General features: G+C 40.1%; 1 protein-coding gene and 1 long non-coding RNA gene across 2 annotated transcripts in view; one reads left to right on the top strand and one right to left on the bottom strand.

Moving 5' to 3' along the window:
• Window positions 1-9,060, bottom strand: part of PEPD (peptidase D) — a 280,769-nt gene extending 271,709 nt beyond the window's left edge. Inside the window, exon 1 of the mRNA XM_007474760.2 lies at window positions 8,858-9,060. Within this exon, the coding sequence (XP_007474822.1) occupies window positions 8,858-8,874 (17 nt within the window). The 5' untranslated portion in view covers window positions 8,875-9,060. The remainder of the gene's footprint in view (window positions 1-8,857) is intronic.
• LOC103105638 (uncharacterized) overlaps window positions 6,353-12,613 on the top strand; it is a 28,207-nt gene continuing 21,946 nt past the window's right edge. Inside the window, exon 1 of the long non-coding RNA XR_458179.3 lies at window positions 6,353-6,449. This is a non-coding gene — a long non-coding RNA (uncharacterized LOC103105638). The remainder of the gene's footprint in view (window positions 6,450-12,613) is intronic.

The raw sequence follows: 12,613 nt of genomic DNA, 5'->3' as shown, positions 1-12,613 counted from the left end.
TTTAAAAGCCAAATAGAGGATTTTTTTTTATTTGATCCTTGAGACAAAGGAATACTAGAGTTTACTTCTTATTTTGTATTTACAATTTAGCAACACTCCCCCCAAAAGTCTTCATATAAAGTACTAATAACCAAAATTCAAATTTCAAGTTCATTTCTCTGATTCTTTCTTTTTTTCTAAACTCTTATTTCCCCTTTTAGAATTCATACTAAGTATCGGTTCCAAAGCAAAAAAGTACTAAGGGCTAAGTAATTGGGGTTAAATGATTTGCCCAGGGTCATATAGATTTAAAACCCATTCTCTTATCCACTGAGCCTATGATTCTCTCTCAAGCTCCTGACTGAAGACATTTCTCTCTACTGAAGACCATTTCCTTTGCTTTTCTCTGCTTCTGAAATTGATCACAGGGCTGTACTCAATTATATTATTACTGTACTATGCCAATCCAGTGCTAAAATGGTGAGAAAAGAAGTAACCAAATGACCTTAAGTTCAAGAGCAATGTTCCAATCACATTAATTATTACAAGACTTGCACAGAAATGGCAGATTGTTGAAAGCCAGTGTGTAATTTATCACAATAGAAATTAAACTCCTATAGGACCTTAGCATCCAAAAAATACAAACCTGACAAATTCTTGATGCAAACACAGCAAAAGCAAACTAATAAAACATTTATAACTTTATTTTTATAATGCTTTATTGGTAGGGTGGCATGCATTCCCCCACATTTCTGAATCCTTTCTTCTTTCCATTTTGAAACCCAAGTCCTGTCCACCGCCCAAATACCTTTTAAAAAAGGATTCTAGAAGGATGAAGTCTGGAGGATCCAAAGAAATACAGTATCCCCTATCTTTCTGTCTTAGTATCCAGTTCTAAGACGGAAAAGTGGCAAGGGACAAGGCAATCAGGCTTAAGTGACTTGCCCAAGACACTAGGAAGTGTCTGATGCCAAATTTGGACCCAGGTCCTCCAGACTCTAGGCCTAGCACTCTATCCACTGTGCTACCTAATTGCTCCAGGAATACATTTTTAACTACAGGAAATCAAACCTGTGAAAGGCTATAAGTAGTAAAGAAACCTGGGGACAAGGGATCCTTCCTAATTTCTCCTTAAGACTTTCCTTAAGTTCTGAGGAAGAGAGGGAGCAGTGAGCTCAAATAACTTCTTAAAAAAAAAAAGGTACCTTCTGAACACTCTTACCCCACCCCAAATAAGCAGTCCATCCTCAGCCTCAGAAAAAGGACAAAGTTCCAGGTGGAAAAGGTACAATATTGGCAAAAAGGCAAAAACTGGTGCAATATAAACTAGTAACCATAGCTGAGTCTAAGAAAGTCAGAGCTACCCAGCAGAGTAACTAAGGACCTTAGTCTCTCGGTAACCTAGTTATTTCTTAACACAGCAAGAACAGCTTTTGGCAGCTACACAGACCCTGACGACAACTCATTAAGTTATTTTTTAGTTTAATCCTATTTCATAGGATTTCACAAAAAGAATTCACTCTTCTTGTCAATTACAGCAGAGTCTCTAACCAGAATGTTCAGGGGATTGTAGAATGTTGTGTTAGCTGAATTTTAAATCATTTTGCATTCTTCATTCAACAAAGCTTATTAAGCACCTACTATGTACAAGGTTCTATGCTATGGGCTGCAGACCCAGGGGAATAAGACATGTTCTCTGCTTCTCAGAGCACATATAATTTATTAGATGTGATGAGAATAACAAGTAACTCACATGGCAGAAAGTGACAAGTGCTTTTTATAGTTCAGAGGAAAGGAACAATTCAAAAAAGGCTTTATGGAAGAGGTGGCACTTTAGCTGGGGGATGAAAGATGAGTAGCCTAGGCATGTGTGTGTATGCATTCAGTTGGGAGAAAGACATTCCAGGTGAAGTAAATAGAATATACCCTAAGATAAGGGAGATAAGAAATTGCAAGGTCTTTACTGGTCAATAAAATAAAGTAGCTGAATCTAATGATGTCCAGGTCTATTCCACCTCTAATCCTGTGATCCCATAACTAGAAAAGAGAAGCCAGTGGGGGAAGTGGACAGGAAACTTAATATTCCTAGCCCAGGACCTATCATCCCATTCCCCAGCACACTAGCAGAATGAAGGACCTGGAATTCTGGCATATAAGAGAGAGAATAAAAAGTGGTTTACTACCACTATGGTAACCAGGGCATAGGAAACTTTCTTTCCCTTCAAGAACATTTCATTTCCTTCTGACTGGAAAGTAAAAATGGGAAAAGAAAGTCCCTCTTTTCATCAGAGTAGTCTAGTCCCTTCAAAAGAAATAGGTGCTAAAATATTTGTAGGATTAATTCTTAAAAGTTACTTCAGTGATACCTATGAATTATCTCCCCTTGAGACTTGCCATCTCAAATGTATGCTTATTTTATATGTAACTCCTGGAATGACAATCTAGGATCGTACTTAAAATCATATATCTCTAGCTGGAAAGAACCTCAGAGTCAAGCCCTTCATTTTGCAGATAAGGAAAGTGAAGCCCCAGGAGGTTGTGATCTGCCCAAAGTCACAGAAATAGTGAGTGTCAAAAGAAACCTACAGTGTTCAGAGCACAAGATCTATACTTAAGAAGCTTCAGGCACCAAAGTCTATTTAAATCCAAAATTTCTGCCCCTTCTCTGGGATGATAGCAGTGAACTGATTATTAAATCTTGACTTTGCTGACACTATCCAGGATGTGGAGGGTCTCTCTAGCAGCTGCAGCTTTGTCAATCCTCTCCATCATTCTCCCTCTAATTCTGGATCATCTGGACATTTAACACAATCAGTCTAATCTTCTTAAAAGTAACTATTGGGCACAGCTAGGTGGCTCAGTGGATTGAGAGCCAGGACTAGAGATAGGACGTTCAAATTAGGTTCAAATCTGGCTTCAGACACTTCCTAGCTATGGGACCCTGGGCAAATCATTTCACTCCCACTGCCTAGCCCTTACTGCTCCTTCTGCCTTGGAACCAATACACAGCATTGATTCTAAGACAGAAGGTATGGGTTTAAAAACAAAAGTAACCATATTTACTTTGCTACAAGCAATGGGGAATATCTATAGATATAAATGCTCAAATTTTTGTGGTGCTATTTACAAATAGCTTTCTTCATAATAATTCCTGTGAGATAATGTTAATATACCATTTTAAAGTTAAGGAAACTGAGACACATCCAACTAATAAGTTATCAGCTAGGGGTACCTATAGAGTAAAGTCAGGAAGTCTCATCTTCCTGAGTTAAAAACTGGCCTCAGATACACCATGTCTGACCCTGGACAAGTCACTTAATTATTGTTTGTCTCAGTTTTCTCATCTAAAATGAGCTGGAGAAGCAAATGGCAAACCATATTAAGATCTTTGCCAAGAAAGCCCAAAATGGGATCACAAAGAGATGGACATAACTGAACAACAAAGAAGTATCATAATCATTCAAAACCCCAAACTGCTGATTAATCCTAGACACAAGGTCTAGAGGCCATGTAGACAGTTCTTTCTAAATATTTAGTCTCCATACAGCTGTCTAATTCTACTAAATCTAGTGCAATCTAAATCCACAGACCCTTTACTGTCTCCATCTCCTAGGTTAAATCTTCCTCCAGTTAACACCCTCTAAACATAAGTGTCCTTCAGAGTCCTCTTCTTTTTTCAGATTCCACTATATCATTTGATGATCTCATCATTTCCCATGGATTTAATTATCATCTCTATACTGATGATTATCAAATCTATCTATCCTGCCCCAATCTCTCTGCTGACCTACAATCTCAATCTCCAACTACCTTTTAGACATATCAAAATGGATGTAGACATCTTAAACTCAAAATGTCCTAAACCAAACTCCCTATCTTTCCCATTAACTCCCCCTACTTCTACCTTCCTTATTACTATGGAGGGCAATACATCTCCCAATCCCTCAGGCTTGAAACCTAGGAGTCATCCTGGACTCCACATGATTTCTTATCTCCCATATCTAAGCTGTTGCCTAGGTCTACTGATTTCTCCTTTGCCACATCTTTCAAATATATCCCCTTCTCTCTTCTGATACTGCTACCACTTATCACCTCACACCTAGGTTACTGCCATAGCCTGCTGGTGGGGTCAGCTTGCCTCAAGCCTTTTTCTCCACTCTATTCAGTCACTAAAATGATTTTCCTAAAGCACAGGTTTGATCAAGTCATCTGCTCAGGCAGATGTCTCCCTATGGCCTCCTTGCTCGGTTTGGCATTCAATGCCCTTTATAAACTAGCTCCTTCTACCTTTCCAGTCTTCTTATATTTTACTCCCTGACAAGTACTCTTTAGTTCAATGAGGATGATACTAACTTCCTGGCTGTTTCACAAACATAATTCTTATCTTTTGGCTCCCAGGATTTTCTCTGGTTGTCTCAGGTCTAGAATGCTCTCCTTTCTCATCTAGCTTCCTTTTAAATCCCATCTAAAGTCCCACATTCCCCAACCTTAATTCCAGGGCTTTGGTTCTCTTTTAATTATGTCCTGTTTGTCTTGTATAGAGCTTGTTTTGTATATATTTATTTGCCTATTGTCTCCCCATTAGATTCTAAGCTCACTAAGGGCAGAGAATGTATTTTGACTTTTTTCTTTTGTATTCCCAGTACCTAGCCAAATGCCTGGCACATAATAGATATTTAATAAATGTTTAATGACTAATAGGTTGATTTTTCCAAAACTCTATGCCTTTTCTTGGTCTTTGGGACAAATTTATCCCATAAGCTACACCAAAAATCTGTTCCCTTCCAAATCTTCAAAATGAACAAAAGTATTCTTCAAAGAGTCATCTTCTTCTTGGAAGCAAGAGATTGCTTTGAGTCTCAAACCACTGTCTTCTACCATCATAACCAGAGCTCTCAAGACCCAGCACTCAGAATTTAAGATAACAAAGAATTCAACTCTTACAAAGGAAGGTGGGGGAGTGGGGATAAGGTATAAATCATTACAACCCCATCTTAGTCTAATTTTATTAGACTTCATTTTTTTTTGTGCAACTAAAAGAAAAAAAGAACTGAAATTAACTAAATGAAGAAAGACCAGTTCTTTGAGTGCTGAACTTGAAGTCAGGAAGGCCTAAATTTGAATCCCATTTTAGGCACTTGGATTAATGAATAAGCATTAAGTGCAACAAATTAGACAATGTATTCTAGTTACTGACAATACAAAGACAAAAGTGAAAAGTCTTTGCCTTCAATGAACTTACACTGTGTTGGGAGAAACATACATATATAGAAAATACAAACAAGATAAACATACTAGCAACTGTGGAGATCCCAAAAGAATATAGAGGTGACACCTGAATTGTCTTGAGGGAAACTGGCCATTATAAGGGGCTAACTTAGCTGTATGACCCTGGGCAAGTAACTTAACCTCTCAGCCTCAGTTTCCTCACCTGTAAAATAGCACTTCAGTCCTTTATATCGAATCCTGGATCCCTTCTTTTCTATAGTCTAGGGCAGCATTGGCAAAAGTTTTTGAGTTCTCATGCCCAGAGGCAACTAAAAGCTATCTATGATTCCCCCACATCAGAGGGAAGTACTTTCTTTGGGCCACTGGACAGAGGAGAATGGGATATGCAAAAAATGTCCTTGGCATTGGGAACAGAACAGCTCCTCCTTGCAGGGGCTGGCACCTGTGCCAATACTTCATCAAAACTGGTCCAAGGCTTCCTATAGATTTACTGCAAGGCCCCAGGCTCGGAGTTCTCCCCAAGCTCCCCAGGAATCAGGAATACTCCTGTCTCAGCTTTAAGGTGCCCAGTGAGCATATACATAATTCTACCGATAAGGATACCAGGGCCCAGTTAAAGAATTATAGAGAGGCCATATCCTCTCAGCTGAGACAGAAGCCTGAAACCATCCCTTTTTGTCAAGTCTCTCCTTCAAGATTTATGCATGACAGTCAGTAAACCCAAACTGAAAACCAAAAGATCTGGATATTAGATATGCTTTTGCCACTGACTCACAAGTCAACTTTGAGTAAATCACTTCCTTTCTCTGGGCCCAATAGGATTTAAGAAGGCTGGAAGTAACCTTTGAGATCAACTAGTCCAACTCTCTCAATGAGATTCAGATATATTGAGTTTTCCAAAGTCAAAATAACAAAAGTTGAATTAGGGACTTACAATGTAAAGAGGGCTAATGAAAGGGAAATTTAAAAATTTAGATAATTTCAGTTCCTGCAGTCAAGGCACTTAAAATTCTATATTACATGTCAAGCCTAACAAAGAGGTACAAATTAATAGGGGCATGAATTTTTCAGAAGTTATTATGAGAAGTTTCTTGGTGGAGGTGGCATTTGAGTTACAGTTGATAGGTAACTGAATCAGAATTTGAACCAAGCTTCTGACCATAAAAGGTATGCTCTCCTCTCTGCCACTTAGCCTCTATTTTCTCACTTTTACAAAAGGAGGAGGTTGGACTCAACCAACAGTAAGTAAGCACCGACTATGCGCCAGGCACTGTGCTAAATGTTGGAGATACAAAAAAATGCAAAAGAATCTTTGCCCTCAACAAGCTTATGGTCTAGTTGGGGAGGGGACAACATGCAAACAAGTATATATAAAGCAAGCTACATACACAGGACACATAGTAAATAATTAACAGAGGAAAGACACTAGAAAGAAGACACTCTGGGGAAGCCTTCCTCTAAAAGTTGGGACTTCAGAGATCTGTAGATGGAGAAGAAGAAAGAGAACATTCTAGGCAAAGGAAAAAACAGAGAAAACCCTTTGAGCCAAGAGACTGGTCTCTTGTCTGTGAAACAGCCAGGCCAGTGTAATTGGATTAAAGAGTACATGTCAGGGAATAAAGTCTACAGAGATTAGAAAGGAATGAGAGGGCTTTGAATGCCAAATAGAGCAAGGAAGCAACAGGGATCCACTCCAGTTAACTGTTGGGGTGAGAAGATGGAATCCATACTTTTAAAATGTCACTTTCTTGGCTAAAGGAAGGATGGCTTGAAATGGGGAGAAACCTAAGGTGGGCAGACAGCAGGCTGTGCCAATAATCCAAGTAAGAGATGATAAGTAATGAGTAGTGGTAGTGTCAGAGGAGAGAAGGGAGAATATTTGAAAGATGTTTCAAAGGAAAAATCAACAGTCCTTGGCAATGGCTTTGATATGGAAGATGAGAGATAGTGATGCTCCAGGATAACTCCTAGGTTTCAAGCCTAAAGACAGGGAGAGTAGCAATGCCCTCAACAGTAATAGGGAAGTTAGAAAGGGGGAAAATAATGAGTTTGGTTTTGGACACTTTGAGTTTAATATGTCTACTAAGCATCCAATTCAAAATGTCTGAAAGGCAGTTGAAAATAGTGAGCCTGGAGATCAACAAAAGTGCTTGAGGAAGGATAAATTTCGAAAATCTCTAGCATAAAGATGACAATTAAATCCATGGGAGATGACAAGATTACCAAATAAAGTAGCAAAGAGGGAGAAGAGGGCCCAAGATTAAAAAAAAATTTTTTAATTAAAAAAAAATCTAAAAGATGCCTACATTTAGAAGGTGTGATCTGAAGGAAGATCCAGCAAAGACAGAGAAGGAACCATCAGATAAGGATAAGAACCAGAAGGGTGTAGTTTCCCAAAAACCTAAGACTATCAAGGAGGAGTGATCAACAGTGTCAAAGGCTGCAGAACAGTGAATGAGAAGTGAGAAAAGGCCATTCAATTAAGGAACTAAGAAATCATTAAGTGGGCAACTGGGTGGCTTAGTGGAGAGATCCAGGCCTAGAGATGGGAGGTCCTAGGTTCAAATCTGGACCTCAGACACTTCCCAGCTGTGTGACCCTGGGCAAGTCACTTAACCCCCCTTGCATAAACTTTCCCACTCTTCTGCCTTGGAACCAATACACAGTATTGATTATAAGATGGAAGGTAAGAGTTTAAAAAAAAATTTTTTTAAAGAAATCATTAGTAACTTGGAGAGCTATTTCCATGAAATGATACAGTCAAAATCCTTATTGCAAAGGGTTAAAAAGTGAGAGGAGAGAAAGTGAAGGCACTTGCTGCTGGTGGCATTTTCAAAGAGTTTAGATACAAAGGGCAAGGGAGATATAGATATAGACAGTAATTGGTGAGGAGAGTAGAATCAAGTGCCATTTTTTTTCTGGATGCAAGAGATAGGGGCATGTTAGTAGGCAGTGGCAAATCATTACACAGGAAGAGACTGAAAATAAGTGAAAGAGTAGAATGACAGAGGTGTCAATCTGCTAGAGGAGAAGGGAAGGCATATGATCACCTGAGCAAGTGAAACTATTAGTCTTGACAAGGAGTAAGGCCTCTTCATCTTAACGTGACAGGGGTGCCAAGAGAGGGTGGCAGAAGTTATAAGAGTGATAGGAGATAGGGGCAAGGGGAGAAGAGAAAGTTCGGGTAAATGAATGACCTCAAATTTTTTCTGTTAAATATAAAGCAAGATACTCAGTCCCGGTAGTGGGGGTGGGGGTGGGGAGGGATGAAAAGGTTTGATAGAGCCTCAATGCTCTAAAATATCTTAAACTCATGTTCCCAGTAAGAACATTCCCTAGAAAGGAAAAGGAGAGAAAGGGAAGAATACACAAAACACACACACAAGCATACAAATGCACCCCCTTCAGACTCCCCCACCCCAGCTGCCTCTATTCCCGGAAATGGAAAATGAAGCAAGGGGCAAGGGGAGGTGAAGTAGGGGTGGAGGATGAAGAAGCAGTAGCTGTCACCGATTCCCCCAGAATGCGCCCTGCACCCTTTCTAACAGCTGGTCCCGGGTGTCCCCGTGCCTTCAAGCGGCTCCAGGAACAGGGGGCCCAGGAATTCCCGAAAAGCCAAAGAAGACAAGGCACGGGACTCCGCACTTACCCCCCGGCCACAGCCATGTTAGCCCAGCTGTGCAATCGCTCGTCACGTGTTCTGAAAGGATGGTCAGCTGACCACAGGTTTTTCTGTAGGAGGTGAAAGGGGGGAGGTGGAATTCGACCTGGCGCGCATGTGATTGGGCCCTTGGGATGAGAGGGGCTGGGCTATGGGCGGCTCTAAGATGCTAGTTGTCTTGCTCCAGGAACAAACTGTCCATAGGACCGGGGCTCCCGGGGTGGGGCCACTCCTTGGGACCGGACTGTGGGAGAGCCTAGTGCTTTTGGGCGGGACTGGTCTTTGGAATTGGAAGCCGGGTGCTGAGTTGGAGATAGCCATCCTGGCGTGTTGCTCTAGGGTTTTTATGCTGGTAAATGTTTAACTGGCTGGGGCCAGAGATTAATTTGTGCTTTCAACACACTTTTACATGTAATCGCCATGACTAACATTTTCTCCATCATTTTTATAAGACTCCACAGTCAATCTTATCCGGATGGGTCTTCTCTTCAATCTCTTTGCCACGGAACTGCCCCAAACCCTATCTTTCCCCCGCTCCATTTTACAGAGAGCACTGAAGCTCCTCCGAAGGTTTTGTGACTACTGAAGGTCACTAACAAGTAAGAAACAGAACGCAGACAAGAGCTCGGATAGCCTGGCCCCCACAGGAGGTATGCTGATGTTTAACAATCGGCTCTGTGGAGGAAGGTGATCTTCTCAGGATATATTTTTTAATCTAATGTACATTATTAACATCTTCTCCATCATTTTCTTATGTCTAGACAATCAACAAAAAAAATAAATCAAGACCTCATTTGGAGTGTTTATCAATGTCCGAGGTGTAAATGCTCACATTGAAAATGTAACAACCTTTGTTGCAGACAGTTTCAGATTGCTCTGGCATACTCCTGCTCCCAGCCCCCACTGCCTTTGCTCCCATCCCCAACTCTTTCTGTTCAGGGAAGCACCATAAAATCAAAAAAGCCTACATAATAATAGCTGACATTTATAAAGCACTTCACACATATCTCTTCATTTCCACAGTAATCCTAGGAAGTAGGTATCCTCCAAATTAGGGAATAGATTCAGAATGGTTATACTTAAACTGCTTGTAATTGAAGTAGGTGTGATTCCAACTTAGATCTACAACCCCTCCCAAATCCAAAGCCCTTCTCATTATAAAACATGCTAAAAAATGTCTCCTTTTATTAATTTCCTTTTGTAAGGCTAGCAAATTCTGACCTCTTCTTCCAGAGATTCAGAACTTGTCTATTTAAGCAAAAACTCCTTTCCCAATCCAGTTCACTCTACAGTTCCCTATTTTCCTTCTACTGCCTAAACTAATAACTTCTGGCTCATCTTCATTGCCTCACAATGTCTCACCCATTATATTCAAATCTGTTGCCAAAGCCTATTGATTTCACCTGTGTACCATCTCTCAAATACATACTCCTCTCCTCTGGCACTGCCACTACTTTGGTGTAGGCCCACATCATCCCATGCCTTGATTATTGAAATATCCTGCTGGTGGAATTGCCTGTGTCAAGTCTGTCCCTCTCCAATTCATCCTCCATCATCATCAAAGTAATTTTCCTAAAGCAGAGACTCATAAATACCAATGACTCCCTATTGTCTCCAAAATCCTCTGTTTGACATAAAAGATCTTTCATACCCTACCTCCCTCCTACCTCTTACACCTTACTCTCTAACAAGAGCCCTCTGATCCAGTGATAATGGCCTCCTGGTTTTTCTATAAACAAGACATTCCATCTCTAGGCTCTAGGCATTTTCTCTAGGTGTCCTCCCATGCCTAGAGTGATTACTTTCCTTATCTCTAACTACTGAATCTCCTGTCTCCCTAAGTCCCAACTAAATTCCCATCTTCTACAAGGAACCTTTCCCAACACATCTAAAAACTAATTCCTTACTTCTTTTAATTATTTCCTATTTATTCCAAATGTAACTTGTTTATACATGATTGTTTGCTTGTCTCCCCCATTAGCTTGTAAGCTTTTTGAGGGTAGAGACTTCTTTTGCCTCTTTTTATCCCCAGTGCTTAACTCAGTGCCTGATACATAATAGGTACTTAATAAATTTTTATTTGTTTTGATGGTTCCACAGCCACCCACCTTAGATTTTATTACCAGTCATCTCAAAACTTCTCCATCTCCAAGAATTTCAACTCTGAAATGTCCTTTTGTCATCACAATATCTTGTCCTTACACCTCTCTAATCACTTTCCTTCTATATTTGCTGTTATCATTTCTCTTAATGACCTCTGGTCCCAGATTCCTCCCTGTCCCCCTATTTCTTTATCCCTGTTTGGCTTCATTTTTCTCCTATCATGAACATGCTTTTGTAATTAACTAACTTAATAAGTAACTATTCACCCTTGAACCTCTTCTCCACTTGACCTTGTGTTGTTGGCAGCCTGCTAATCCTTAACCCTGGATTACTCCCATCATCCAGTGTTTCTCTTCCTTCTTTCCAGCTGTTGGAGGACATTGGAAGAAGTAATGAAATTATACATACTGGATGGAATCACTACAAATTCATGTCATGTAACCTCAACTGGGCATTCACTAGGGCTATGGCAGTTCTTTTATTCATATCTGATCATACTTTCCACAGCAATTGTTTCAAAACATCTCCTCAATTTTCATGCTCTCAACTCAATTTTCACCTTACTCTCTTTCAGCAGATTACCTCACTTGAGAAAATGGAGGCTATTCATCATAAATTCCTTCATCTCCCCTCCTCCACTGCAGTCTTTGCCCATCTTCCTCTCTGTACAAGGCTTAAAGGATTAAACAATTTGTCTCCTTTCCTAAGCTAATTCCTCAATTTGTGCCCATGATCTCATTCCCTCCCCCCCCCTCTTCTTCAGGAATTTACCCCATAGATCTCTTTAAATTATCTCTCACTTGGTAATCTCAACAGTTCCAATGAGTCCATTTGCATCCCTAAACCGAGGATTATCAAATCTATATATCCAGGTTTTTTCTTCCCTTGAACTCTACTCCTGAACCACTAAGTTCCTTCTGTGTATTTCAAATCAGATGATGATCACCATTTCAAATTTAGCCCATACAAAATTCATTCATATATCACCTTCAATCCACTCTTCTTCCCAATATTGCTATTAATCCCAAAGACAAAATTATCCACCCAGTTACCCAAATTCACAACCTCTGTGTCATCCTTGACTTTTCACTCATTAATCTCATGTAGCCAAACAATTGCTGTGTCATGTTATTTATACGTTCACAATAACATAGTAGAAAGAAGATGTATAATGAATTCCCCTGATGCATAACTTCTCCAAACTAATCTATATAAATGTACCAGATTAATCCTGATCAGGAAATCCAAAGGAAAAAATTAGAGTCATTTCCAGCCCAAGTCAGCATAGGCAGACAAAGATCTATAAACACTGGGGGCAGGGTCTGATCAAGTTCATGCCCCATAGAACATTCAATTTCAGGGAAAGGCTATGTTCAAGGGAAAGAAGAGGTCCCAGATTTAACAAAGAGGGATCTAAACTCATGTGGGGTACAGGAACAGGTGCCATTTGATGTTTGTTGCTCACTATCCAGTTCTGGATCATGGATCCAGTGTGGACGGATGAAAAGATCTGTGCCTAGGAATAGTGTTTGAGGGTAAGAAATGGTCACGAAGACCAAGTTTAGAAGCAAACAGCAGCTACATAATTCTGATTCCAGGAATAGAGCAGAGTCTCAGTTCTTTTCATTCCTAAGTAAAGCC

This window comes from Monodelphis domestica, chromosome 1, assembly GCF_027887165.1.
Source record: "Monodelphis domestica isolate mMonDom1 chromosome 1, mMonDom1.pri, whole genome shotgun sequence".
Lineage (NCBI taxonomy): Eukaryota > Metazoa > Chordata > Mammalia > Didelphimorphia > Didelphidae > Monodelphis > Monodelphis domestica.
Note: the sequence above shows the minus strand (reverse complement) of the source record. Positions and strands in the feature narration are given on the sequence as shown.